The 27,062-nt window shown below is 48.3% G+C and overlaps 1 protein-coding gene across 1 annotated transcript in view; it reads right to left on the reverse strand.

Annotated features, from left to right (window-relative positions):
* Window positions 1-3,544: 3,544 nt before the first annotated feature.
* Window positions 3,545-27,062, reverse strand: part of LOC142290870 (oocyte zinc finger protein XlCOF8.4-like) — a 41,075-nt gene continuing 17,557 nt past the window's right edge. Inside the window, exons 7-8 of the mRNA XM_075334928.1 lie at window positions 14,932-14,983; window positions 3,545-6,758 (exon numbers count right to left, since the gene is read on the reverse strand). Of these exons, the coding sequence (XP_075191043.1) occupies window positions 6,055-6,758; window positions 14,932-14,983 (756 nt within the window). The 3' untranslated portion in view covers window positions 3,545-6,054. The remainder of the gene's footprint in view (window positions 6,759-14,931; window positions 14,984-27,062) is intronic.

Raw genomic sequence — 27,062 nt, forward strand, 5'->3', positions numbered from 1 at the left:
TAAGGTATCACTGAGTGACCCTGAGAGTGGAGGACCGCAACTACTGTAGCCATGACCTTGGTGAAAACCCTTGGGGCTGTCGCCAGGCCGAACGGCAGTGCCGCGAACTGAAGGTGTTCGTCTCTTATGGCGAAGCGCAAGAAGCGCTGATGCTCTGGAGCAATTGGTACGTGGAGATAAGCATCCTTGATATCGATCGATGCTAGGAAATCTCCTTGGGACATTGAGGCGATGACGGAGCGGAGGGATTCCATCCGGAACCGCCTGGTCCTTACGTGTTTGTTGAGCAGTTTTAGGTCCAAAACAGGACGGAAGGACCCGTCCTTCTTTGGAACCACAAACAGGTTGGAGTAGAAACCTTGACCCTGTTGCTGAAGAGGAACCGGGACCACCACTCCTTCTGCCTTCAGAATGCCCACCGCCTGCAGAAGAGACTTGGCTCGCTCGGGAGGCGGAGATGTTCTGAAGAATCGAGTCGGAGGACGAGAGCTGAACTCTATCCTGTAACCGTGAGACAAAATGTCTCTCACCCAACGGTCTTTTACTTGTGGCAGCCAGGTGTCGCAAAAGCGTGAGAGCCTGCCACCGACCGAGGATGCGGTGTGAGGAGGCCGTAAGTCATGAGGAAGCCGCCTTAGTAGCGGCACCTCCGGCGGTCTTTTTAGGGCGTGATTTAGACCGCCATGCGTCGGAGTTCCTCTGATCCTTCTGCGGCCTTTTGGACGAGGAGAATTGGGACCTGCCCGCACCCCGAAAGGACCGAAACCTCGACTGTCCCCTCCTCTGTTGGGGTGTTTTTGGTTTGGCCTGGGGTAAGGATGTTTCCTTTCCCTTGGATTGTTTGATGATTTCATCCAATCTCTCACCAAACAAACGGTCGCCAGAAAATGGCAATCCAGTTAAGCACTTTTTGGAAGCCGAATCTGCCTTCCATTCCCGCAGCCACAAGGCCCTGCGTATTGCCACCGAATTGTCGGCTGCAACCGCCGTACGGCTCGCAGAGTCCAGGACAGCATTAATAGCGTAGGACGCAAATGCCGACGTTTGAGAGGTATGGACGCCACCTGCGGCGCAGACGTACGTGTGAGTGCGTCAATTTGCGCCTGACCAGCTGAGATAGCTTGGAGTGCCCATACGGCTGCGAATGCTGGAGCAAAAGACGCGCCGATAGCTTCATAGATGGATTTCAACCAGAGCTCCATCTGTCTGTCAGTGGCATCCTTGAGTGAAGCTCCATCTTCCACTGCAACTATGGATCTAGCCGCAAGTCTGGAGATTGGAGGATCCACCTTGGGACACTGAGTCCAGCCCTTGACCACGTCAGGGGGGAAAGGGTAACGTGTATCCTTAAGGCGCTTGGAAAAACGCTTATCTGGACAAGCTCGGTGTTTCTGGACTGCCTCTCTGAAGTCAGAGTGGTCCAGAAACATACTCTTTGTACGCTTGGGAAACCTGAAACGGAATTTCTCCTGCTGAGAGGCTGACTCCTCCACTGGAGGAGCTGAGGGAGAAATATCCAACATTTCATTGATGGACGCAATAAGATCATTCACTATGGCGTCCCCATCAGGAGTATCAAGGTTGAGAGCGGCTTCAGGATCAGAATCCTGATCCGCTACCTCCGCTTCATCATACAGAGAGTTCTCTCGCTGAGACCCTGAACATTGTGATGATGTCGAGGGGATATCATAGCGAGCTCGCTTAATCGGTCTGGGGCTGCGGTCCGTGTCAGAGACCTCACCCTGGGATCCATGAGACACCCCGGGAGGACATTGCTGTTCCAACTGAGGGGGACCAGGGGGCAATGATTCCCCAGTGCCCCTGGCTTGAGATGCCGGCCTGGACTGCAAGGCTTCTAATATCTTAGCCATAGTCTCAGAAAGTCTTTCAGTAAAAACTGCAAACCCCGTCCCTGTCACCTGGACAGTGTTAACAGGTGGTTCTCCCTGGGCCACCCTTAGCAGAGGCTCCGGCTGAGAAAGTGCCACAGGGGCCGAGCATTGCACACAATGAGGGTCAGTGGAACCTGCCGGCAGTATAGCCGTACATGCTGCACAGGCAGCATAGTAAGTCTGTGCTTTGGCACCCTTGCTATTTGTGGACGACATGCTGTTGTCTCCTCTGAGCAATACAGGAGGGTATATAGACAAAAATCAACAGTGCACCATACAGTGTAAAGTATAGTCTATAATCATATAATCTATAAGTACACTTCTGCACTAGTGGGGCCAGCACCACAGGTGCTGCTTACCGCCTGCGCAAAGCGGTTGTGTGGGCACCAGAAATCCTGCCTGGGTCTCCCTGAGCTTGTCTCTCCTCTCCAGCGTTAGCAGAGCTGAGAGGAATGGCTGCCGGCGTCCTGAGGAGAGGAGGGAGCCGTGGGCGTGACCCAGAAAAGTGCGGGAACTGGTGCCCCACTGTGCAGAGTGAGGGGGGTGGAGTATGCAAAGCATGCTCCAGCCCTCAGTGCTGCCGTCCTGTACAGCGTCCCGCCCTTCCCCTGATTGGCAGGGCTGGGGGCGGGAAGAAAACGAGACTAGGCCGCAAAAGCCGGGGACTCGAGTTATAAGCGCGGCCGCCGTATAAGCGCGGTCGGCGCGGAAGTCCACGGCGCACTAACAGTCCCAGCCGCGCCGCAGTGATAACCATGGCAGCGGCGGTCAGCGCAGCAGTCCCCCTACACGAACACACTCAGCGACGCTGAAGTGTGTAATGGCACAAACGCAGTCAGCGCTGCTGTCCCCGGTGCACTAGCACACCCAGCAATGCTGGAGTGTTGCTGTGCGCGGTCCCCACGGGGACACAGAGTACCTCAAAGTAGCAGGGCCATGTCCCTGAACGATACTCGGCTCCTATCCAGCATGGTCCTCAGGAGCTGTGGATGGAGCACGGTCTCCTGTGCCTGGAGACTGAAAGGATCCCACTTCACCCAGAGCCCTAATTGAGGGATGGGGAAGGAAAGCAGCATGTGGGCTCCAGCCTCCGTACCCGCAATGGATACCTCAACCTTAACAACACCGCCGACAAGAGTGGGGTGAGAAGGGAGCATGCTGGGGGCCCTGTTATGGGCCCTCTTTTCTTCCATCCGACATAGTCAGCAGCTGCTGCTGACTAAGCTGTGGAGCTATGCGTGCATGTCTGACCTCCTTCGCACAAAGCATAAAAACTGATGAGCCCGTGGCAGCACGGGGGGTGTATAGGCTGAAGGGGAGGGGCTTTACACTTTTAGTGTAATACTTTGTGTGGCCTCCGGAGGCATAGCTATACACCCAATTGTCTGGGTCTCCCAATAAGGAGCGACAAAGAAAGAAGAGAAACAGAAATTATGAATTGGGACCTATATGTGTGTGTAAAGGGGCTAATGCCAGAAACTTCTGTCACAGGTTTAGTCTGAGGAATCATCCTGTGATGGTTCTTAAGAGAGTCTGGTGACACCTCCGAATCTAAGAAACATTTCAGAATGCTGACATGACCACATCCAGGATTTTAATATTATGTTTATTGACCAAAATGTTCTAGTTTTCATTTTAAGTAAAAACATCTAGCACATGATAAAAGTAAATACACATAATATAAAAGATAAAAACAGATCCTGGAAACCTGTCAGTGACTCCATCTATTGTACTTCACCTCAACGACACACCAGTCACTTGCCGTAAAAATTTAATTCCCACATCACAACATATGAGGAATTCTCCGACCTGTAGACTAACAGGTTTAGAAAACACCTGTGCACAATAAAAGGTGCCCCAAACCGTCCCTTTGTATTTTTTTCTGTCCTACTGAGCTGAGGAGGGCAGGTAGTGAGAAGACTGACCAACGATTTACTACTGTAGATATGGAAGATTTAGCAGGTGTTTTTGGATCCCCTCAGACTTCACTTTTTCTAAGGTTTGTTTCCTGCTCAACTCCTTCCCGATCCAGTCATTTTCTGTTTCGGCACATTTATTTTTTTTCTCCCCCCTTCTTCCAAAATCCATAACTTTTTTTTCCATCCACATATCCTTATGATGCCTTGATGATGTTTTTTGCAGAAGGAATTGTAATTTTGTACATAACCGTTCATTTTCCTATACAATTCCAAGAGGGATGAAATGATGGAAAAATAAATGCAATGTCGCCATTGTTTTTTGTTTCATGCCTGTAAATGATTTTTTTCAGGTCAGTATGATAACAGCAATTCTAAAGATTTATATATAAGTGATGAAGAAATAAATAAAGTTTTCTTTTTTGCTTTTTTTTTACCGGTCACATTTTTTTTGTTGTTTACTTGATTCTTTTGAGTTCATTAAATTATTTGATAGCTTTTATTGTATTCTCTTTTAGGAAGGTGGTGACAAAAAACTCCCAAAAAACTAATGTTCAATTCATTTTTTTTTTTTTTTTTACAGTATGTTTATATTTTGCACTATAAAAACTCGTGTTTCTCCTTTCCTGGATTTAATTAGGAGTTTGTGCTACCTGTGTGGTCCCTGGGCAGACAGGGACACCGGGTATATTTCTAGTATGGTTTTCTGGAGATCTGTTATGATGTTTATATTTTGGTAGATTTTGACTTTTATGGATGCGACCACACTAAACCTATTTTTTAGGAAAAACTGATTTGAATTTTTATTTTATGGTTTTTTTTATACTTTTTAGTTCTCTTAGGGGACTTGAACATTTGATCATCCAATCGCTTGAACCTTCAATCACCCGATCGCTTGAGCCTTCGATCACCCGGTCGCTTGAGCCTTCGATCACCCGGTCGCTTGAGCCTTCGATCACCCGGTCGCTTGAGCCTTCGATCACCCGGTCGCTTGAGCCTTCGATCACCCGGTCGCTTGAGCCTTCGATCACCCGGTCGCTTGAGCCTTCGATCACCCGGTCGCTTGAGCCTTCGATCACCCGGTCGCTTGAGCCTTCGATCACCCGGTCGCTTGAGCCTTCGATCACTGGTGGCTTGAGCCTTCGATCACCCGGTCGCTTGAGCTTTCGATCACCCGGTCGCTTGAGCCTTTGATTACCCGATCGCTTGAGCCTTTGATCACCTGATCGCTTGAGCCTTCGATCACTGGTTGCTTGAGCCTTCGATCACCCGGTCGCTTGAGCTTTCGATCACCCGGTCGCTTGAGCCTTTGATTACGCGATCGCTTGAGCCTTCTATCGCTTGAACCTCCGATCATCCGATCGCTTGAGCCTCCGATCATCCGATCGCTTGAGCCTCCGATCATCCGATCGCTTGAACCTCTGATCATCCGATCGAATGAGCCTTTGATCAATCATCTGATTGCTTGTACTATATACTTTGAGGAATATCAACACCAGAGCCATGATGACTCATCAGTACTCGTAGACTGTGTCGCAGGACCAATGGGACCTGGTGTGCATGCACGTAGGCACATCTAGTTATGGCAAAAAGCAAGGCCTTTAGAATCGTCCCTGTTTTGTATTTTAGAATTGCTACACGTTGTCTGACCAGGGATATCCCTGACTAATCTGATTTACGGAGACAAAAGCAGTTGAAACTTTAATCGCTATACGCTTAGACTGGAGTATGAATCTTTAGTAGTAGAGCTTTTTATTCTATAGAGCTCTCTGTTTTTATCTTTTTGTAGCTCATTAATGAAGGTAGGGAAAGCACCTGTGCACTTATGGGTGACCTAAATACTTGACTAGCGAGCCTATCAACTGTGCCGATGCGGAAGGTTAAAGAAGGACCCAAATGAGCTTTTGAATTCTGATGCTAGTGTCCTGGAAGTATTGGGGGTGGTGAAAGTTTCTTCTACAAAAAACATGGAGGGGGAAAAGTAACAGGATTTGAAGTGTTCTCGGCAGTGAATAACACAGGACTATAGCAGAAATCATCTAAAAACAACAAAGTGTCCAAAAATAACACTAAAAAATAGACATCAAGGTATTGTACTAGTAATATTTCTACTAACTACAATTTATGTCTTTTATATAACCTCCCGGAATAACTATTTATTCAGAAGGCATCTTGAGGCAGGTCCTACGATGGCGATCTACACCTGCCACCTTTCCTATAATACCACACTTTGTACAATATGAACGCTAAATTGGTTTAACTTGAATGTGAGTTTTTCGATGTACAATAAGACCGGACTTCTGGCTAAAACATTTCCCACATACTTTACAGGAATACGGCTTCTCCCCTGTGTGGACTCTCAGATGATCCACAAGACTCGATTTACGGTTAAAACATTTCTCACATTCTGAACATGCAAACGGCTTCTCTCCCGTGTGAGTCGTCAGATGTTCCATAAGACTTGATTTGTGATTATAACACTTTCCACATTCGGAACAAGTAAATGGCTTCTCCCCTGTGTGAATTCTCTGATGGGAAATAAGATATCCTTTACTTTTAAAAGATTTCCCACATTCCAGGCATGAAAATGGCTTCTCTCCAGTGTGCATTCTTTGATGTCCAACAAGCTGCGATTTCCTAAAAAAAGATTTCCCACATTCGGGGCATGAAACTGGCCTCTCTCCTGTGTGCTTTTTCCGATGCTCCACAAGACTCGATTTCTGCCTAAAACATTTTCCACATTCTGAGCACGCAAATGGCTTTTCAGTTCCATGAGTTTTCTCGTGCATGGTAAGATGAGATTTCTTTTTAAAACGTTTCCCACATTCAGGACATGGAAAAATTTTAAGAATCCCCAATCCTTTTTTGTTAATCATTGACCTATAATATTCCAATTCATAGAGGGGAGTTAGAAATAGATTTCCTTGGGAGTCTTTCATCCAGTCTTCATCTGAAAAAAAGAGTTAGAATTTTTCAGAAAAACAAAATTGCTTTTTTAAAAATATTTTCTAGGTAATAAACCCATACATTGAACGACATAACAGAATTTAGTAAATGCAGATTTGCTCTGTCTCAAAACTATTTAGCTAGGGCCGCATGTGTGAGGTAAAGTAATGTCGAAAGGTTTAGAAGCAGGGGTGGGAAAAAATGCTCCATAAAAGCTTTCAAAAATACACTTTTCAATAGTTTATTTTTATCAATTAGCAAAGTGAAATGAGAAATGTGAATCACATCGATAATTAGTGAGCGCCCGTTGCCTTCATCACTTCTTCTTGGTCATTTGTATATAATTTTTGAAAAGAACTCAGGAGAAGGTTGTTCCAAACATCTTGGAGACCTGACACCAGATCTTCTGTGTATGAGGCTTGAGTGGATTTCTTAATCCCAGACAGATAGTACGATGTGAGATCAGGACTCTATGGGACTGGGTCATCACATCCAGGACTCCTCGTTCTTAATGACATTGGCTAAATGTTGGGGTCATTGTTCGGCTGCAGAATAAATTTGGAGCCAATCAGACACCTCCTGATGGTGTCACATAATGAGTAAGTATTTGCCTAGATTTCTCAGCTTTGACCATTAATCATGACTAAATCTAAAACTCCATTTGCTGAAGCGCAGCCCCAAATTTGCAGAACCCTCCACCTACTTCACTGACCCTCATTATTATGCCGCTTTCCAGCCCTTCAGGAACAGACTGCTTATGTTACAGCCAAATATTTCACATTATGACTCCACAGTTCAGATCACCTACTGCCATTTTTCTGCACCCAAGATTCTATATTTTTGTGCATAGTTGAGTTACTTCACCTTGTTCCATGTGGACGGTTTGTTTTTTGGCTGCAATTTTTCCATGAAAATGACTTCTAGCCAGACTTCTACAAATAATAGATGGCTGTAGCTGGTCCCACTGGTTGCTGCCAGCTCTGAGCTGATGGCACTGATGGACATCTTCTAATTTTGAAGAAAAGTAACGTGATGTCTCTGTCATCTGCTGCACTAAAGGGGGCTTTAAATGCTACGACATCGCTAATGCGAACTCGTTGGGGTCACGGAATTGGTGACGCACATCCGGCCGCATTAGCGATGTTGCTGCATGTGACACCGATGAGCGATTTTGCATTGTTGCAAAAACGTGCAAAATCGCTCATCGGTGACATGGGGGTCCATTCTCAAATATCGTTACTGCAGCAGTAACCAAGTTGTTCCTCGTTCCTGCGGCAGCACACATCGCTCCGTGTGACACCGCAGGAACGAGCAAGCTCTCCTTACCTGCCTCCCGGCCGCTATGCGGAAGGAAGGAGGTGGGCGGGATGTTACGTCCCGCTCAGCTCCGCCCCTCCGCTGCTATTGGGCGGCCGCTCAGTGACGTCGCTGTGATGCCGCACGGACCGCCCCCTTAGAAAGGAGGCGGTTCGCCGGTCACAGCGACATCGCCGGGCAGGTAAGTATGTGTGACGGGTCTGGGCGATGTTGTGCGGCACGGGCAGCGATTTGCCCGTGTCGTGCTACTGATGGGGGCGGGTACCCACACTAGCGATATCGGGACCGATATCGCAGTGTGTAAAGCCCGCTTAGGTTTCCTTAGCCAACCTCTGTGATCATGATCCTCAACCTTGCCCATTGCTTGGTGTCGTCAATGCTGAGAAATAAAGGCAGATACTTGTCTAACATGGGAGGCATATGATGGGCTTGAAATTTATTCTGTAGTTGGACAACGACTCCAAACATTCAGCCAATGACATTAACAACTATCTTCAGCACAAATAAGAAATAGTGCTGGAAGTGATGATATGGTCCCCACAGAGCCCTGATTTCAATGTAAAAAGTCGGTCTGGGATTATATGACGAGACAGAAGGATTTTGGCGACATCCTCAAAAGATCTTGTGTCAGTTGTCCAAGATGTTTGGAACAACCTCCTGCTGATTGCTTTCAAAAACAGTGTGCAAATGAGAAGTGTACCTGGAATAATTGATGCTTTTGAAGGCAAAGTGGTCAGAGGGAGGTAATATCAAATTTTAATGTATCTTTAATTAGATTTCTCTTTTGTTTGTTCACTTAGCACTTTGTTAATTGACCTACAGTGCCTTGTGAAAGTATTCGTCCCCTTGAATTTTTCAACCTTTTCCCACATTTCAGGCTTCAAACATAAAGATAAAATTGTTAATGTTCTGGTGAAGAATCAACAACAAGTGGACACAATTGTGAAGTTGAACGAAATTTATTGCTTATTTTAAAAAATAAATAAACTGAAAATTGGGGCGTGCAATATTATTCATCCCCTTTACTTTCAGTGCTTCAAACTTACTCCAGAAGTTCATTGAGGATCTCTGAATGATCCAATGTTGTCCTAAATGACTGATGATGATACATATAAGCCCCTGTGTGTAATCAAGTCTCCGTATAAATGCCCCTGCTCTGTGATAGTCTCAGTGTTCTGTTTAAAGCGCAGATAGTATCATGAAGACCAAGGAACACAACAGGCAGGTCCGTGGTACTATTGTGGAGAAGTTTAAAGCTGGATTTGGTTACAAAAAGATTTCCACAACTTTAAACATGCCAAGGAGCACTGTGCAAACGATCATATTGCAGGGGCGTAACTAGGGGGGGCTGGCAGGGCATCTGCCCCAGGCGCAAGTGTCAGGGGGGCGCAGTCAGACTGACTGATGCGGGCGGCGGTCCGAGGTTTCTCCCGGCGGTAGCATATGCCGCCTCCCGGGACCGGAAGCTAGTTGTTTCTCACCCTGCTGCAGTGCGCCGGCTGCCTGTGATACATTGTTATGCAAGTGCCGGGCCGCCGACACGTCCGTGTCAGGACACATGAGCAGCGTGATCCGGTCAGCTGATCACGCTGCTGACATCACACGGCAGCCCTGTAAAGGCGCGGCGTTGTCCCTGCCCGCCGGCACTTCCGTGTCAGGACACGTGAGCAGCGTGATCCGGTCAGCTGGTCACGCTGCTGACGTCACACGGCGGCCCTGCAAAGGCGCGGCGTTGGTTCAAAGTGCTCCAGTGGAGCTGAAGATTTAGTGTAATTAGGGGAAGGGGGGAAGATTAGAGTGATGGGTGTGGAGTGGACACAAAATGGGGAGATGGATTTAAGTTAAGGACACAATAGGAGAAGCAAGGAAGGGGGAGATGAAGTAGGATATACATGAGGAAACAGTGTGAGTGGGGGATGGTGGCAGGCTCAGTTTGTGTGCAGTATGGATAGTGGAGGGATGGATTTAAGGATACAATATGAGAAGCAAGGAAATGATGAAGGATTATGTATGGGGAGAGGGAAGATGCGGGGGGATGTATGGGGAGAGGGAGGATGCGGGGGGATGTATGGTGAGAGGCAGGATGCGGGGGGATGTATGAATTATAAAATATAATATGTATTAAATAGAAGTATTATAATTATTCTGCTATTTTAGGGGCATCGTGATGGGATCTGCTGCAGAAGACCGGAGAAGATGGAAATCTGCAGAGATGAGATGTGAATGTGAAAAGTCATCATGGCGTCAGGACAAGGTGAATAAAAAGAAACGACTCAGAGACAACATCATCTATAAGGTACCTGAATGTAAATGTTTATTTGTGATACTATGTCCCATCATTAGGCCTGGGTCCCACTTGCGCATTGCTTCTGATGTGAGCGCAATGGGACCCCCACTGATCAGCTGTTCTGGATGCAGGTGGTGGAAATGCTTATTTCTGGATCTGCTCCATCCTCTGTCCGCGGCCGGGTACTGCACGTCCACCTCATTGATTTTAATAGGAACCTGCTGCCACTATCTGAAGACGGAGCAGATCCAGAACTGAGCACTTCCGGCCACCTGCCACCACCGGCACGGCACCTAGAACAGGCGATTGGCGGGGGTGCCAGGTGCCGGATCCTGACCAATCAGACATTGGGGATCTATCCTAAGGAAAGGCCTTCAGTGTTAAAAGTAGTGGACAATCTCTTTAATAAAGTCTTGTGCCGTCTGACAAGTTAAGGGTTACTATGTTTATATTTATGTTGTTAGGAGCATTAAAGGCGTTCTCCAAGTTTGTGATGAGTCTGCAGTCACTCTGTGTGTCACTATGTGACTGCAGACTTCTGAATTCTCATAGTGCGCACACTGCCCGCTGTCAGGATTCTCTGATGCCGGCAGTGACAGTGGGAGCTTACGAAGCTGCAAGTATGCGATTTACATAGATGTGGTCACGTGCTGAACAGACATGCTCAATGAAAATGAATTGACTGAGGCTGGACACATCAAACCAGAATGTGGCCAGAAGTGTACAAATCTCATACTTCTGCTCACATGATCGTCCACTCTCATCACTGGCACCAGAGCAGAATTCAAAAGCCTGAAGTCACGAATAGAGTCACTGCAGACTTTCATCTCTAATCTGGACAATCCCTTTAATTACAAAATTAAGTAGTGTAGTATCTTCAGTTCTAACAGCGTGTAATATACCCACTGTCACAATTCAGCTCTGCTCGCTGGTCACCACATGGCCCCTCCACTCATATGTGGTTTTCATACTTGCATGTGACAATTAGCTTTTCTTCATACGTTTCTCATTGAACATTGAGAGAATTATTAAGAGAAGCTTGTTACCACATGACTGTGTATGCAAATCATATATGAGTGACTGGTCACATGGCCACCACCCACATTGCTTGGTGGGGGGGGGGGCGCCAAACTGAATTCTTGCCCCGGGTGCTGGAAAGCCTAGATACACCTCTACATATTGAAATGGAAGGAGTAACATACCACTGCAAATCTACCAAGACCCGGCCGTCCCTTAAAATTTTCATCTCAAACACGGAGATCAGAGATACAGCCAAGAGGCCCATGATCCCTCTGGATGATCTGCAGAGATCTACAGCTGAGGTGGGGAGAGTCTGTCCATAGCACAACAATCAGCCGTACACTGCACAAATCTGCCTTTATGGAAGAGTGGCGAGAAGAAAGCCATTTTTCAAAGGGAGACACCAAACATGTGGAAGAAGGTGCTCTGGTCAGATGAAACCAAAATCTAACTATTTGGGCACAATGCCAAACAATATGTTTGGCGTAAAAGCAACACAGCTCATCACCCTGAACACACCATCCCTACTATCAAACATGGTGGTGGCAGCATCATGGTTTGGGCCTGCTTTTCTTCAGCAGGAACAGGGAAGATGGTTAAAATTGATGGGAAGATGGATGGAGCCAAATACAGGACCATTCGTGAAGAAAACCTGTTGGAGTCTGCAAAAGACCTGAGACTAGGACGGAGATTTGTCTTTCAACAAGACAATGATCCCAAACAAAGCAAAATCTACAATGGAATGATTCACAAATATACGTATCCAGGTATTAGAATGGCCAAGTCACAGTCCAGACCTGAACCCAATCGAGAATCTGTGGAAAGAGCTGAAAACTGCTGTTCACAAACGCCTCCATCCAACCTCACTCAGCTCCAGCTGTTTACAAAGAAAGGGCAAGAATTTCAGCCTCTCCATGTCCAAAACTGATAGACACATGCCCCAAGAGACTGCAGCTGTAATCACAGCAAAAGGGGGTGCTACAAAGTATTAACTTATAGGGGATGAATAATATTGCACGCCCCAATTTTCAGTTTATTATTTTTTAAAAAAGTTTAAAATAAGCAATAAATTTTGTTCAACTTCACAAGTTCCACTTGATGTTGATTCTTCACCATAAAATTTAATTTTATCTTTATGTTTGAAGCCTGAAATGTGGGAAAAAGTTGAAAAATTCAAAGGGGCTGAATACTTTCGCAAGGCACTGTATATAAATTATTAACACTTGTATTTTGAAAGCCTCTTACTTTCCAGCATTTTTTCCACTCCTACCTAAAATTTTTGCACTCTACTGTAGCTACCCCAGAAGTCAGACCTTTGCCTGCTCCTGTCAAGACTGTGGACCGGGAAAGCCAAAGAGTTAGAGACAGTACTGTACCACTCAAGAGTCGAGGGAGCCCAGTGCCAAACGGCATTGTGATCCCCCTGCCCGGCTTCTGGATTTCAACAATGGCGGCAACTCACTATGCCACTCATTGTGCGTCTGAGTCTCTGGGGAGCAACTGGGACAATATCCCTAATTGCCTGAACTGTACCTACTGTGTGCAGCCTCAGCCGATGGCTATAATACAGTGAAGGAGGACTGTGGGGGGTTTTATACTGCGTTGGGAAGCTGTGAGAAAATCATACTGTTTGGGGCCATCATATCGTTGACTATGGAGATAGTGAAAAACTGAAGCTCCTAAGCTGACCCTCAGGCTACGGGGCTCTGTACTATATCTATTCTCAGAGATACCCCTAAAGGTGGGGATGCCAGAGTCTCCTTTCTGGCCCTGCTCAGGGGGGACGGTACAGGAATTGTAAGGGGAAAACAAAACTCTGTCACACAGCACGCACACACACAGGTGTAAGACAATAAGAGCAGGGAGAAAACAATAAGACGACGGGTAAACTCCACAACCACTCGAGGCAAAAACGCTTTCTCCAGCAAGTTTGGGACACCACAACACACAGACCAACACAGAATAAACTATAGTTGACATGGGCAGAAGATTTCCTCCAACATAAATATGAGAGAAACACATGTGATTGGCTTTCTTATATGTGACCAAAGAAGCCTAGCCTCTTGCTAGCCTGTCTATAATCAGAAAGCAGGTCAACGCCCGAGTCTGCCTGTGTTAATCGGAGACACCAGAGAAACAGTTGGGTGCATTGTCAGAATCTACAATGTGAACAGAGCCTGACGCCACCATGAAAGTTGGCGAGTTTTGTGCAAAACTCCATGTCATAATTGTGTAGAGGGTCTGTGAGAGCCATCAAACTAAATGAAGGAACATTATATTATGTAGGGGACCTGTGGAGACATTTTACTATAAGGAGTGGCTATAATTTTATATATATTATATATTATATATATAATTATATAATTGCCCATAAATAGTGAGGGAGGGTTGTGGAGGTCATCATACTGGTTTGGGAAGCTGTGGAAAAAAAATCATACTGTTTGGGGCCATCATATTGTATAGGGGGCTGTAAGGGCCATCAAACTGTGTGTAGGTCCATCATACAACGTAGGAGAACTGTGCAGACATCTTACAATATGGGGCGGTTTTGTTGGCCATTATACAATGAGGGAGGGCTGTGGGAAGCTGTGAAAAAAAATCATACCATTTGGGGCCATCATATTGTATAGGGGGCTGTGAGGGCCATCAAACTGTGTAGGGTCATCATACTATGTAGAGGAACTGTGGAGACATCTTAAATATGGGGCGGTTTTGTTGGCCATTATACAGTATGGAAAGGGCTATGGAGGTCATCATATTGCTTTTGGAAGCTGTGAAAAAATCATACTGTTTGGGGCCATCATATTGTGTGTGTGTAGGGGGCTGTGAGGGCCATCAAACTGTGAGTCGGGCCATCATATTATGTAGGAGAACAGTGGAGACTTCTTACGATATGGGGCGGCTCTGTTGCCCATTATAGAGTGAGGAAGGGCTGTGAGAAGCTGTCAAGAAAAAAAAAAATCATACTGTTTGGGGCCATCATATTGTGTGTGTGTAGGGGGCTGTGAGGGCCATCAAACTGTGAGTCGGACCATCATATTATGTAGGAGAACAGTGGAGACTTCTTACGATATGGGGCGGCTCTGTTGCCCATTATAGAGTGAGGAAGGGCTGTGAGAAGCTGTCAAGAAAAAAGAAAAATCATACTGTTTGGGGCTATCATATTGTATAGGGGGCTGTGAGGGCCATCAAACTGTGTGGGGCCATCATACTATGTAATAGTCTCTCAACTAGAAAAAGTGAAGCCTGTCATGTATATCTAGTCCTATCGATGCAGCTCATGATTGTATTTGCTTTGCCAGAAGCTGTCTGACATTGGTTGCAAATGTTAAGATTACTGTTACCCCAGTTTTTCTGTAGTAGTCCAGTGGGCGGTCCTATTCAGCAAGATAGTGGTCAATCAGTGGCTAAGATCACCCATTGGACTGAAAAAGCAAGGATTTACATGTCAAATGTTTTCATTCATTATTGTCCCTCTGGAAGGCCCAATATCTCCGAAGCTTCAGCTTCATCACAAAAAGGCACAAACCCAAGATTTACGACAGGCTCTTACTTTTCAGAGAGATGAGATTTTCGAGTCCACTCGTTGTGTCCCCAAAACTTTTCTGCAAGGATCACACATAAAAGAAATGAGAAAGAGGAAAAAGGAGTCTTAGTTTATCCTATATCCAGAGGTAGGTCCATAAACCTTGTAGGTATAAACTAATTTGCCCTAAAAGCTGAAGGATCTCAAGTGGTGATCATACGAGTATTTTACACATCAACAAATATTTTTGTTACTCATTACAGATATCATCTAAATCTATCTTAAATTGGGAAACCGTGCCAATTACCACCGAATTATTCAAAAGTGTCACAGCTTATATAGTAAAAGGAGCAACAGAGTAAATCTGCTTTTCCCAAATAGAGAAGGATCATTGTTGTCCATGTGGTTACTGAGAAAAGCTGCTTTAAATATTCTTAAACTTACTGCATACAGTGGGACCTTGGTTAACGAGAACAATCCGTTCTGGGACTGTGCTTGTTAACCAAGTTACTCGTCTAGCTCAGCAAGATTTCCCATAGGAAATCATTGCAATGCAGACAATTTGTTCCACAACTTGTTAAATGCCCCATCCTGGTCCCCTATTGTGCCATTCTACACACGTAAAAACACACAAACACACGTACACACACATATTATGCTCACCTTACCTTCCGTTCCATCGCCGGCCTCCTGGTTCTTGCAGTTCACCGGTACAGGATGTGTATCGGGTAACCATCACGACCGGTGCCAGAACTTCCGCTGCCAGAGCTCTGATGTCAAAGGCAGGAGCCGCTTGCCTTGTCAGCGCGCTTCCTTTGAGTAGCGGCGGACAGTGGAAGTTCCTCCCTCGTCGCGATGGTTACAGATACACATCCTGTAGCGGCGAACTACAAGAACCGGGAGGCCGGCGATGGAACGGAAGGTAAGGTGAGCCTAGTGTTTGTGCGTGTTTGTGCGGACTGCAAGAGCGGTTTAGAGCGCGGTGGATTTACGGAACCGGAAGTGTGTGCGGTGAGTATTTTGCTCGTACGGAAAAGCTTGCTCGTAAACTGAGCTACAAATTTACAGCAAGCTTTTCTTGTTAAGCGAAATACTCGCAAACTGGGTTACTCGTAAACTGAGGTTCCACTGTACATACTCGTAATTGTATTAGGCCACCAACTTTGTTTGCAAAACTAAATAAACTTCTTTACCCTAAATTTTCAACTATAACCGAGGTTCCCAAACACTTTTTAACTTTTGGAGCTCCTCTTAAGTAATATTTTACAAAACATAAGTGTAAGAGAATACAATCCGTTTTGTTCTTATAGAAACCATCTTGTCTTATCACTCAGTGATGTTATAGGGCTCAGGTAACACTGATGGGTGGGGAAGTTTCACATTTCTGCGCACACCCCTGCGTCTCTTATTGGTGCATAGTTCTGAGAAGTTATTTCTTTGTTTGGGATACTATATAAACTGGTCACATGATGTAATAAAGTAGAATCTTTCAGTACACCATAGATGGTGTGTGTGCTGCATTGATTTCCCAAGCGCTTGTGAAACAAATCTTATTAATTTGGAGTTCCAAAGGCAAAGGAGGAGTGTATTTCGCTCACATAAGCAATGAGTCGATGACTCTTTCAATACATGACAGCATTGTGTCAGCTTTAGAAGCAGCTAATTGACGTTGTGCACTTAGGGTTACTTTGCACGTTGCGACATCGCTAGCATCAGCTAGCGATGCCGAGCGCGATAGTACCCGCCCCCGTCGCACATGCGATATCTTGTGATAGCTGCCGTAGCGAACATTATCGCTACGGCAGCTTCACACGCACTTACCTGCCCTGCGACGTCGCTCTGGCCGGCGACCTGCCTCCTTCCTAAGGAGGCGGGTCGTGCAGTGTCACAGCGACATCACACGATAGGCGGCCAATAGAAGCGGAGATGAGCGGGACATAAACATCCTGCCCACCTCCTTCCGCATTGCCGGTGGAGGCAGGTAAGGAGATGTTCCTCGCTCCTGCGGCTTCACACACAGCGATGTGTGCTGCCGCAGGAACGAGGAACAACATCGTATCTCCTATTGGTGCGACATTATGAAAATGACCGACGCTACACAGATCACCGATTTTACCATCGTTTATCTAGGCTTTACACGTTGCAACCTCGCTACCGGCGCCGGATGTGCGTCACCTTCGATTTGACCCCGACGATATCGCAGTAGCGATGTCGCAGCGTGCAAAGTACCCCTTACTCTGTCTATGATTCACAATGCAAATCTATTTTTTATCCCCTTATTTGCAAAGTGCAGATTCTGAAAAGAGGATGTTTAACATAATCTTTTAGGAAACCAAAAAAAGCATTTGTAGCCTTTACCTACCACAGTTAACAATGAGAATATAAAATCTAGCATACAGGACACCCCACGACGGCTGAGAAGAAGGGAATTTTGTTTACTTACCGTAAATTCCTTTTCTTCTAGCTCCTATTGGGAGACCCAGACAATTGGGTGTATAGCTTCTGCCTCCGGAGGCCACACAAAGTATTACACTTTAAAAAGTGTAACCCCTCCCCTCTGCCTATACACCCTCCCGTGCATCACGGGCCCATCAGTTTTGGTGCCAAAGCAGGAAGGAGGAAACTTAAATTGGTCTAAGGTAAATTCAATCCGAAGGATGTTCGGAGAACTGAAACCATGAACCAAAAGAACAATTCAACATGAACAACATGTGTACACAAAAGAACAACAGCCCGAAGGGAACAGGGGCGGGTGCTGGGTCTCCCAATAGGAGCTAGAAGAAAAGGAATTTACGGTAAGTAAACAAAATTCCCTTCTTCTTTGTCGCTCCATTGGGAGACCCAGACAATTGGGACGTCCAAAAGCAGTCCCTGGGTGGGTAAAAGAATACCTCGATAAAAAGAGCCGAAAACGGCCCCCTCTTACAGGTGGGCAACCGCCGCCTGAAGGACTCGCCTACCTAGGCTGGCATCTGCCGAAGCATAGGCATGCACCTGATAGTGTTTCGTGAAAGTGTGCAGACTCGACCAGGTAGCCGCCTGACACACCTGCTGAGCCGTAGCCTGGTGCCGCAATGCCCAGGATGCACCTACGGCTCTGGTAGAATGGGCTTTCAGCCCTGAAGGAATCGGAATCCCAGAAGAACGGTAGGCTTCAAGAATCGGTTCCTTGATCCACCGAGCCAAGGTTGACTTGGAAGCCTGCGACCCCTTACGCTGGCCAGCGACAAGGACAAAGAGCGCATCAGAACGGCGCAGGGGCGCCGTGCGAGAAATGTAGAGCCGGAGTGCTCTCACCAGATCTAACAAGTGCAAATCCTTTTCACATTGGTGAACTGGATGAGGGCAAAAAGAAGGTAAGGAGATATCCTGATTGAGATGAAAAGGTGATACCACCTTAGGGAGAAATTCCGGGACCGGACGCAGAACCACCTTATCCTGGTGAAACACCAGGAAGGGGGCTTTGCATGACAGCGCTGCTAGCTCAGACACTCTCCGAAGTGATGTGACTGCCACTAGGAAGGCCACCTTCTGCGAAAGGCGTGATAGAGAGACATCCCGCATCGGCTCGAAAGGTGGTTTCTGAAGAGCCGTTAGCACCCTGTTAAGATCCCAGGGTTCCAGCGGACGCTTGTAAGGTGGGACTATGTGGCAAACTCCCTGCAGGAACGCGCGGACCTGCGGAAGCCTGGCTAGACGCTTTTGAAAAAACACGGAAAGCGCCGATACTTGTCCCTTGAGAGAGCCGAGAGACAAACCCTTGTCCATTCCGGATTGAAGGAAAGAAAGAAAAGTGGGTAAGGCAAACGGCCAGGGGGTAAAACCCTGATCAGCGCACCAGGATAAGAAGATCCTCCAAGCCCTGTGATAGATCTTGGCGGACGTTGGTTTCCTGGCCTGTCTCATGGTGGCAATGACATCTTGAGATAACCCTGAGGACGCTAGGAGCCAGGACTCAATGGCCACACAGTCAGGTTGAGGGCCGCAGAATTCAGATGGAAAAATGGCCCTTGAGACAGCAAGTCTGGTCGGTCTGGGAGTGCCCACGGTTGACCCACCGTGAGGTGCCACAGATCCGGGTACCACGACCTCCTCGGCCAGTCTGGAGCGACGAGGATGGCGCGGCGGCAGTCGGACCTGATCTTGCGTAACACTCTGGGCAGCAGTGCCAGAGGAGGAAATACATAAGGCAGTCGAAACTGCGACCAATCCTGAACTAATGCGTCCGCCGCCAGAGCTCTGTGATCTTGAGACCGTGCCATGAATGCCGGGACTTTGTTGTTGTGCCGAGACGCCATGAGGTCGACGTCCGGCGTTCCCCAGCGGCAACAGATCTCTTGAAACACGTCCGGGTGAAGAGACCATTCCCCTGCGTCCATGACCTGGCGACTGAGAAAGTCTGCTTCCCAGTTTTCTACGCCCGGGATGTGAACTGCGGAGATGGTGGAGGCTGTGGCTTCCGCCCACAGCAGAATCCGCCGAACTTCTTGGAAGGCTTGACGACTGCGTGTGCCGCCCTGGTGGTTGATGTACGCGACCGCCGTGGCGTTGTCCGACTGTATTCGGATCTGCCTGCCCTCCAGCCACCGCTGGAACGCCTTTAGGGCTAGATACACTGCCCTTATCTCCAGAACATTGATCTGAAGGGAGGACTCTGTCGGAGTCCAGGTTCCCTGAGCCCTGTGGTGGAGGAAGACCGCTCCCCACCCTGACAGACTCGCGTCCGTCGTGACCACAGCCCAGGATGGGGGCAGGAAGGATTTTCCCTTCGACAAAGAAGTGGGAAGAAGCCACCACTGAAGAGAGGTTTTGGCTGCCAGTGAAAGAGAGACGTTCCTGTCTAGGGACGTCGACCTCCTGTCCCATTTGCGGAGAATGTCCCATTGAAGTGGACGCAGATGAAACTGCGCAAAGGGAACTGCCTCCATTGCTGCCACCATCTTCCCTAGGAAGTGCATGAGGCGCCTCAAGGGGTGTGACTGGGCCCGAAGGAGAGAGTGCACCCCTGTCTGCAGCGAACGCTGTTTGTCCAGCGGAAGCTTCACTATCGCTGAGAGAGTATGAAACTCCATCCCGAGGTAAGTCAGCGATTGGGTCGGTGTCAATTTTGACTTTGGGAAATTGATGATCCACCCGAACCTCTGGAGAGTCTCCAGAGCAATGGTCAGGCTGTGTTGACATGCCACCCGGGAGGGTGCCTTGACTAGAAGATCGTCTAAGTAAGGGATCACCGAGTGGCCCTGAGAGTGTAGGACCGCCACCACTGCTGCCATGACCTTGGTGAAGACCCGTGGGGCTGTCGCCAGGCCAAAAGGCAGTGCCACGAACTGAAGGTGTTCGTCCCCGATGGCGAAACGCAGGAAGCGTTGATGCTCTGGTGCAATCGGCACATGGAGATAAGCATCCCTGATGTCGATTGATGCTAGGAAGTCTCCTTGGGACATCGAGGCGATGACAGAGCGGAGAGATTCCATCCGGAACCGTCTGGTTCTCACGTGTTTGTTGAGCAGTTTGAGGTCCAGAACGGGACGGAATGATCCGTCCTTTTTTGGCACACGAACAAGTTGGAGTAAAAACCGCGACCACGTTCTTGAAGGGGAACGGGGATCACAACTCCTTCTGCCTTCAGAGTGTTCACCGCCTGAAAGAGTGCATCGGCTCGCTCGGGGGGCGGAGATGTTCTGAAGAAACGAGTCGGAGGACGAGAACTGAGCTCTATCCTGTAACCGTGAGACAGAATGTCTCTCACCCATCGGTCTTGGACATGTGGCCACCAGGCGTCGCAAAAGCGGGAGAGCCTGCCACCGACCGAGGATGCGGTTTGGGGAGGCCGAAAGTCATGAGGAGGCCGCCTTGGAGGCGGTTCCTCCGGCGGTCTTTGTAGGACGTGACTTAGACCGCCATGCAGAAGAGTTCCTCTGGCCCTTCTCTGACCTGTTGGACGTGGAGGAATGGGACCTGGCTGAGGGCCGAAAGGACCGAAACCTCGGTTGTATTTTTCGTTGCTGAGGTCTGTTTGGTTTGGACTGGGGTAAGGACGATGTCAGGTTTCCAGGTTTTCCAGTTCTCTTTTGAATGAGCTTGCCCTCGGTTAACATGGAGTTTACTGTTCTGTTGCCCTACTTCCTGTCCAGCTGCTTAAAAGGCCGCCTCTAAGCCTAGTCCAGTGCCTGAGTATACTGCTTGCTGTGTGCTCCTGCTTTGCTGCTGCTAATCCTGATTGCCTTTGGATCCTCCTAAAGACTACCAACCGACCGACTCTGGACCTTACCCGGTTTCTCTAAGCTGTGCCCGGATTCCGTCTGCCATCTTCGGTCAGCACTCTGCCCGGTTCTCTCTGGTTCGTAACCACTCTGGACAATCATTCCGTACGGACACTCCTGGACTTTTACCGCTTGCCCCTTGTGTCCCGGCTGCGGCGCATTTAGGCCTTCCGGGGTGATTGCCGGACAGTCCCTGTATAGGGGTTCGCTCTGGTGGTCTCCCTGGGGGAGTCCGGTGCGTGGCCCCGGGAATTCCCTTCGCTCCGTTTCGGAAAGATATTTTGTGTATTTGTACTGCTGTGTTTTTCGTTGTGTATCTACCGTGGTTACATATTATAAAACATCTTGTACCAGGAACTCGTCTCTGATTGTCATTGCCCTACGCTATCGAAATCCTCAGAACATATATAAGTATTACATTATACTCAGGCCATAGGAGGATTTCGCTGGGGCAATGACTGAGACACGAGTAGATCAGCTCTTCTCCATGATTAACTCCCTGCAGCAGGAGATGGAGGCGGTGCAGAATAAACTTAGAGATGTGGAGGCACAGCTGGGCCATGATCACCAGGTACTGGGGCCGGCTATACAGGATTTGCAAGTCAGAGTGGAGGCTCAGGAAGCCGTCCCCACTACGTCCGTATCAGCTGCCGGTATGCCTAGGTTACCCCCATTCCGTTTCAATGGTGATCGTAGTCAGTTCCGTGGATTTGTTAACCAATGTATACTGTTTTTCGATGTACATTCTGATTATTACCGTTCTGATCGGTCTAAGGTGTTATGTATCATCATGTTATTAACCTCACGAGCGCTGGCTTGGGCTAATCCCATGATAGAGAATCGGGACATCCGTTTGAACCACCTGGATGACTTTCTGACCGCAATGGCGCAAATGTTTGATGATCCGAATCGCCGTGCTACCGCTGAATCGGCTCTCCTTTCCTTACGTCAGGGAAAGCGTTCTGTCGTTGAATACGCCACTGAGTTTAAGAGGTTAGTGGTAGACACCGACTGGGGAAACAATGCATTATTATCTGTTTTCAGAAAAGGTTTGTCCGGTACCATCAAGGACGAGTTAGCTCATTCCGAGTCTCCAGGGGATTTTGAACCGTTTCTCCAGCACTGTGTGCGCATTGATACTCGTTTGACGGAACGTAGACAGGAAAAATGGGCAGCTGTAAACCGTGTAAACAATATTGCGTTTCCTTCCAGAGAACCCGCTCTCAGGACGCCACGGGAGGCCGAGGACGTACCTATGCAAATGGACTCTTTGCAAAAACGAGAGACCAACGAACGTCGTGAACACCGGCTCCGTGAGCGTTTGTGTTTCTATTGCGGTCAATCGGACCATTTCTTGATCGACTGCCCGAAACGTCCAAATCGCCCAAATAAGGTATTGGCAGCCATGGCAGAGTGTGACAACACGGATGCAGAGTCCGATATCTCTGAGGCAAGTGGACACTTGGATGCGGTATTTCCCTTGACTGTAATGTCTACCTCACCGAAGGACTCAGAGGGGAAATATACCCATTGCTTACTCCCCATTCAGATCCGTTGGGAGGGACAGCCAATTCCTACCTCTGCAATGATAGACTCCGGGGCAGGGGGAAATTTCATGGACTCTTCCTTTGCCAGGAAACACGGTATCCGGACTCAGCAAAGATCCTCACCGGTTACCATGGAGACGGTAGACGGATCTCCGTTAATCTCTGGACCAGTGGATCGGGAAACAGTACCGCTCGAATGCGTGATGAAGCCAGGTCAGCAGGGGACCCTTGTTTTCATGATAATTTCTTCTCCTCATTTTCCGATTATTTTAGGTATTCCGTGGCTACGGTCTACAAATCCGGTCATCGATTGGGAGACTAAGGAAATATCCTTCCCACCGCAGAGTGGTCCGACCATTTGTCCAGCCGTTCCGGTTCCAGTAACACCAAATACGGAGGGCACTGTACAGGTACCTGTTTTACCCCCGGTTTACCGTGACTTCGCTGATATATGCGACAAAAGAAAAGCCGATCAGCTTCCCCCGCATAGACCGTATGATTGCCCCATAGACTTACTCCCAGGGGCGGAGATTCCGTTTGGTCATGTCTACCCGTTGGCGGCACCTGAGCTAGAAGCACTAAAAGAGTATATTGATGAAAGCCTAGCCAAGGGATTTATTCGTCCGTCTACCTCACCCGCAGGGGCACCCATCTTTTTCGTGAAAAAGAAGGAGGGGACTCTAAGACCCTGTATTGACTACCGGGAACTGAATAAGATAACCATCCGGAACCGGTATCCGTTACCGTTGATTCCTGAGCTATTGGAGAGGGTCCAACAGGCAAAAATATTCACCAAATTAGACCTCCGTGGGGCATATAATCTGCTTCGTATACGTCCCGGAGACGAGTGGAAGACCGCGTTCCGATGTCGGTACGGACATTTTGAGTACCTAGTGATGCCTTTTGGACTTTGTAACGCTCCCGCGGCATTTCAACATCTAGTTAACGATATTTTTAGGGATATCATGGACCAATTCATGGTGATCTATCTGGACGATATCCTAATCTTTTCTGATTCTCTACAGGACCACCAGGAGCACGTCAAGACCGTACTTACCCGTCTGAGGGAAAACCGCCTATACATTAAACTGGAGAAATGCGAGTTCCACTGCTCACAAATACAATTCTTAGGTTATGTCATCTCTCCTCAGGGACTGAACATGGAATCTAGCAAGATACAAGCCATTCTAGACTGGCCGGAACCGGGAAACATCAAAGAGGTACAACGCTTTGTCGGTTTTGCCAACTTTTACCGACGCTTTATCCGTAACTTTTCGGAGATTGTTCGTCCCATCACTCTGTTGACCAAGAAAGGACAGAAGTTTGTGTGGTCCGCCCAGGCCCAGGAAGCATTCCATCGTCTCAAGGTATGTTTTACCTCAGCGCCAATATTAGTACATCCGAATCCCGCACTTCCCTTTATCGTGGAGGTCGACGCTTCCGACTATGCATTAGGGGCCATTCTTTCTCAAAGGACCGGGGACAAGAGTCTCTTGCATCCGTGTGCCTTCTTTTCCCGCCGGTTGTCCCCTGCAGAAAGGAACTATGACATTGCGGACAAGGAATTATTGGCGATTATTTCCGCTTTCAAGGAATGGAGACACCACTTACAGGGAGCCGCGCAGCAAGTGATAGTACTCACAGATCATCGTAATCTGGAATTTCTTAAGTCTGCCAGGTGCCTGTCTCCACGGCAAGCCCGTTGGAGCCTATTTCTTAACCAATTCAATTTTATCGTTACATACCGTCCAGGTTCACGTAATGGGAAAGCCGATGCCTTGTCCCGAATCCACGCCGTGGACTCCGTACCTGGAACCCCGTCTCAGACCGTGTTATCGGATGCCAATTTCGTTGGAGTAATCCAGGACCAGGACTTGTGGAAGGACATCAAGCTGGCCTATGATGGTGACGTATTTCTTGCTGCCCCCCCGAATGATGTAACACTTGTTCTTCGGAATGGTGTGTGGTTGAGAGAGCGACGCATTTATGTCCCGGAGGCCGTAAGACTTCGGGTTCTCAAGTTGGTCCATGACTCCGTGTTGGCAGGTCATAGGGGGGTACAGAAGACGCAGGAATTTCTGAGCCGTTTCTTCTGGTGGCCTACCTGTTTAAGAGATGTGAAGGACTATGTCCACTCATGTGTGGTTTGTGCCCGGTGCAAGGTCCCTCGTGTGGCTCCTACGGGACTCCTCCAACCGTTACCCGTGCCATCTCGCCCTTGGGGGTCTATCTCCATGGATTTCATTGTGGAGTTGCCAGTCTCAGGCGGGCACAATACCATTTTAGTGGTGGTGGATCGATTGACTAAAGCGGCTCACTTCATTCCGTGTACCGGTCTTCCCTCAGCCGCAGAGACAGTGGATTTGGTTATCCAGAACGTATTCCGATTGCATGGGGTACCAGACGAGATCATCTCTGACCGGGGCGTGCAGTTCACGTCTAGATTCTGGAAGGGGTTTTGTACGGCACTCCAGATTGATGTCTGTTTGTCTTCTGCATACCATCCTCAGACAAATGGGCAAACCGAACGGACGAATCAAACCCTGGAACAATACCTTCGATGTTATGTCAGCCATCTCCAAGACGATTGGTTGAAGATGCTTCCGTTGGCGGAGTTCTCATATAACAACACTCAGAGCAGCTCCACTAAGGTAACGCCCTTTTTCGCTAACCTGGGTTACCATCCGACTGTTTTGCCTAGGTCACCGGTTGCGGTTTCGGTGCCAGCGGTGGAGGACAGATTGACAGAACAACGACAAAATCTGGAGGTTCTAAAGGACACTGTGGCTATGGCCCAGGAGCGTTACAAGAGGTCGGCAGACACTCACCGGAAACCGGCACCCATGTACAAGGTAGGGGACTCTGTATGGTTATCCACCAAAAACCTGAGATTGGGTGTTCCTTCGCAGAAGCTGGGTCAAAAATTCATCGGTCCGTTCAAGATCACCGGGATCGTGAGCCCTGTGGCCTGTCGGCTACGGTTACCGCACCATCTAAAGGTACACCCGGTCTTTCATGTGTCTCTCCTCAAACCCGTTTCCCCTAATACGTTTCATGGTCGTGTTGTGCCCCCTCCTCCGCCTGTGATGGTCGACGGCGAGGAGCAGTTCGTGGTTGAGGACATTATTGACTCCCGGCTCCATCGTCGTCGGCTCCAGTATCTGGTACGTTGGCAGGGGTACGCCCCCGAGGACGATTCCTGGGAACCGGTGGGTAACATTCGGGCACCCCGGAAGATTGCCCAGTTTCATCGACGTTTCCCGGACAAGCCAGGCCCTGATCCGTCCTGAGGCCGTCTCTGGGGGGGGGAGTAATGTCAGGTTTCCAGGTTTTCCAGTTCTCTTTTGAATGAGCTTGCCCTCGGTTAACATGGAGTTTACTGTTCTGTTGCCCTACTTCCTGTCCAGCTGCTTAAAAGGCCGCCTCTAAGCCTAGTCCAGTGCCTGAGTATACTGCTTGCTGTGTGCTCCTGCTTTGCTGCTGCTAATCCTGATTGCCTTTGGATCCTCCTAAAGACTACCAACCGACCGACTCTGGACCTTACCCGGTTTCTCTAAGCTGTGCCCGGATTCCGTCTGCCATCTTCGGTCAGCACTCTGCCCGGTTCTCTCTGGTTCGTAACCACTCTGGACAATCATTCCGTACGGACACTCCTGGACTTTTACCGCTTGCCCCTTGTGTCCCGGCTGCGGCGCATTTAGGCCTTCCGGGGTGATTGCCGGACAGTCCCTGTATAGGGGTTCGCTCTGGTGGTCTCCCTGTGGGAGTCCGGTGCGTGGCCCCGGGAATTCCCTTCGCTCCGTTTCGGAAAGATATTTTGTGTATTTGTACTGCTGTGTTTTTCGTTGTGTATCTACCGTGGTTACATATTATAAAACATCTTGTACCAGGAACTCGTCTCTGATTGTCATTGCCCTACGCTATCGAAATCCTCAGAACATATATAAGTATTACAGACGAGTCCTTTCCCTTGGATTGTTTAATAATTTCGTCCAATTACTCGCCAAACAAACGGTCGCCAGAAAATGGCAAACCGGTTAAGAACTTCTTGGAAGCAGAGTCTGCCTTCCATTCGCGTAGCCACATGGCCCTGCGGACTGCCACCGAATTGGCGGACGCTACCGCTGTACGGCTCGCAGAGTCCAGGACGGCGTTCATGGCGTAGGACGAAAAGGCCGACGCCTGAGAAGTCAAAGACGCAACTTCCGGAGCAGAGGTACGTGTGACCGCATTAATCTCAGACAGACAAGCTGAGATAGCTTGGAGTGCCCACACGGCTGCAAAGGCCGGAGCAAAAGACGCGCCTATGGCTTCATAGATGGATTTCATCAGGAGCTCTATTTGCCTG

The sequence above is a fragment of the Anomaloglossus baeobatrachus genome, chromosome 2, assembly GCF_048569485.1.
Source record: "Anomaloglossus baeobatrachus isolate aAnoBae1 chromosome 2, aAnoBae1.hap1, whole genome shotgun sequence".
Classification (NCBI taxonomy): Eukaryota; Metazoa; Chordata; class Amphibia; order Anura; family Aromobatidae; genus Anomaloglossus; species Anomaloglossus baeobatrachus.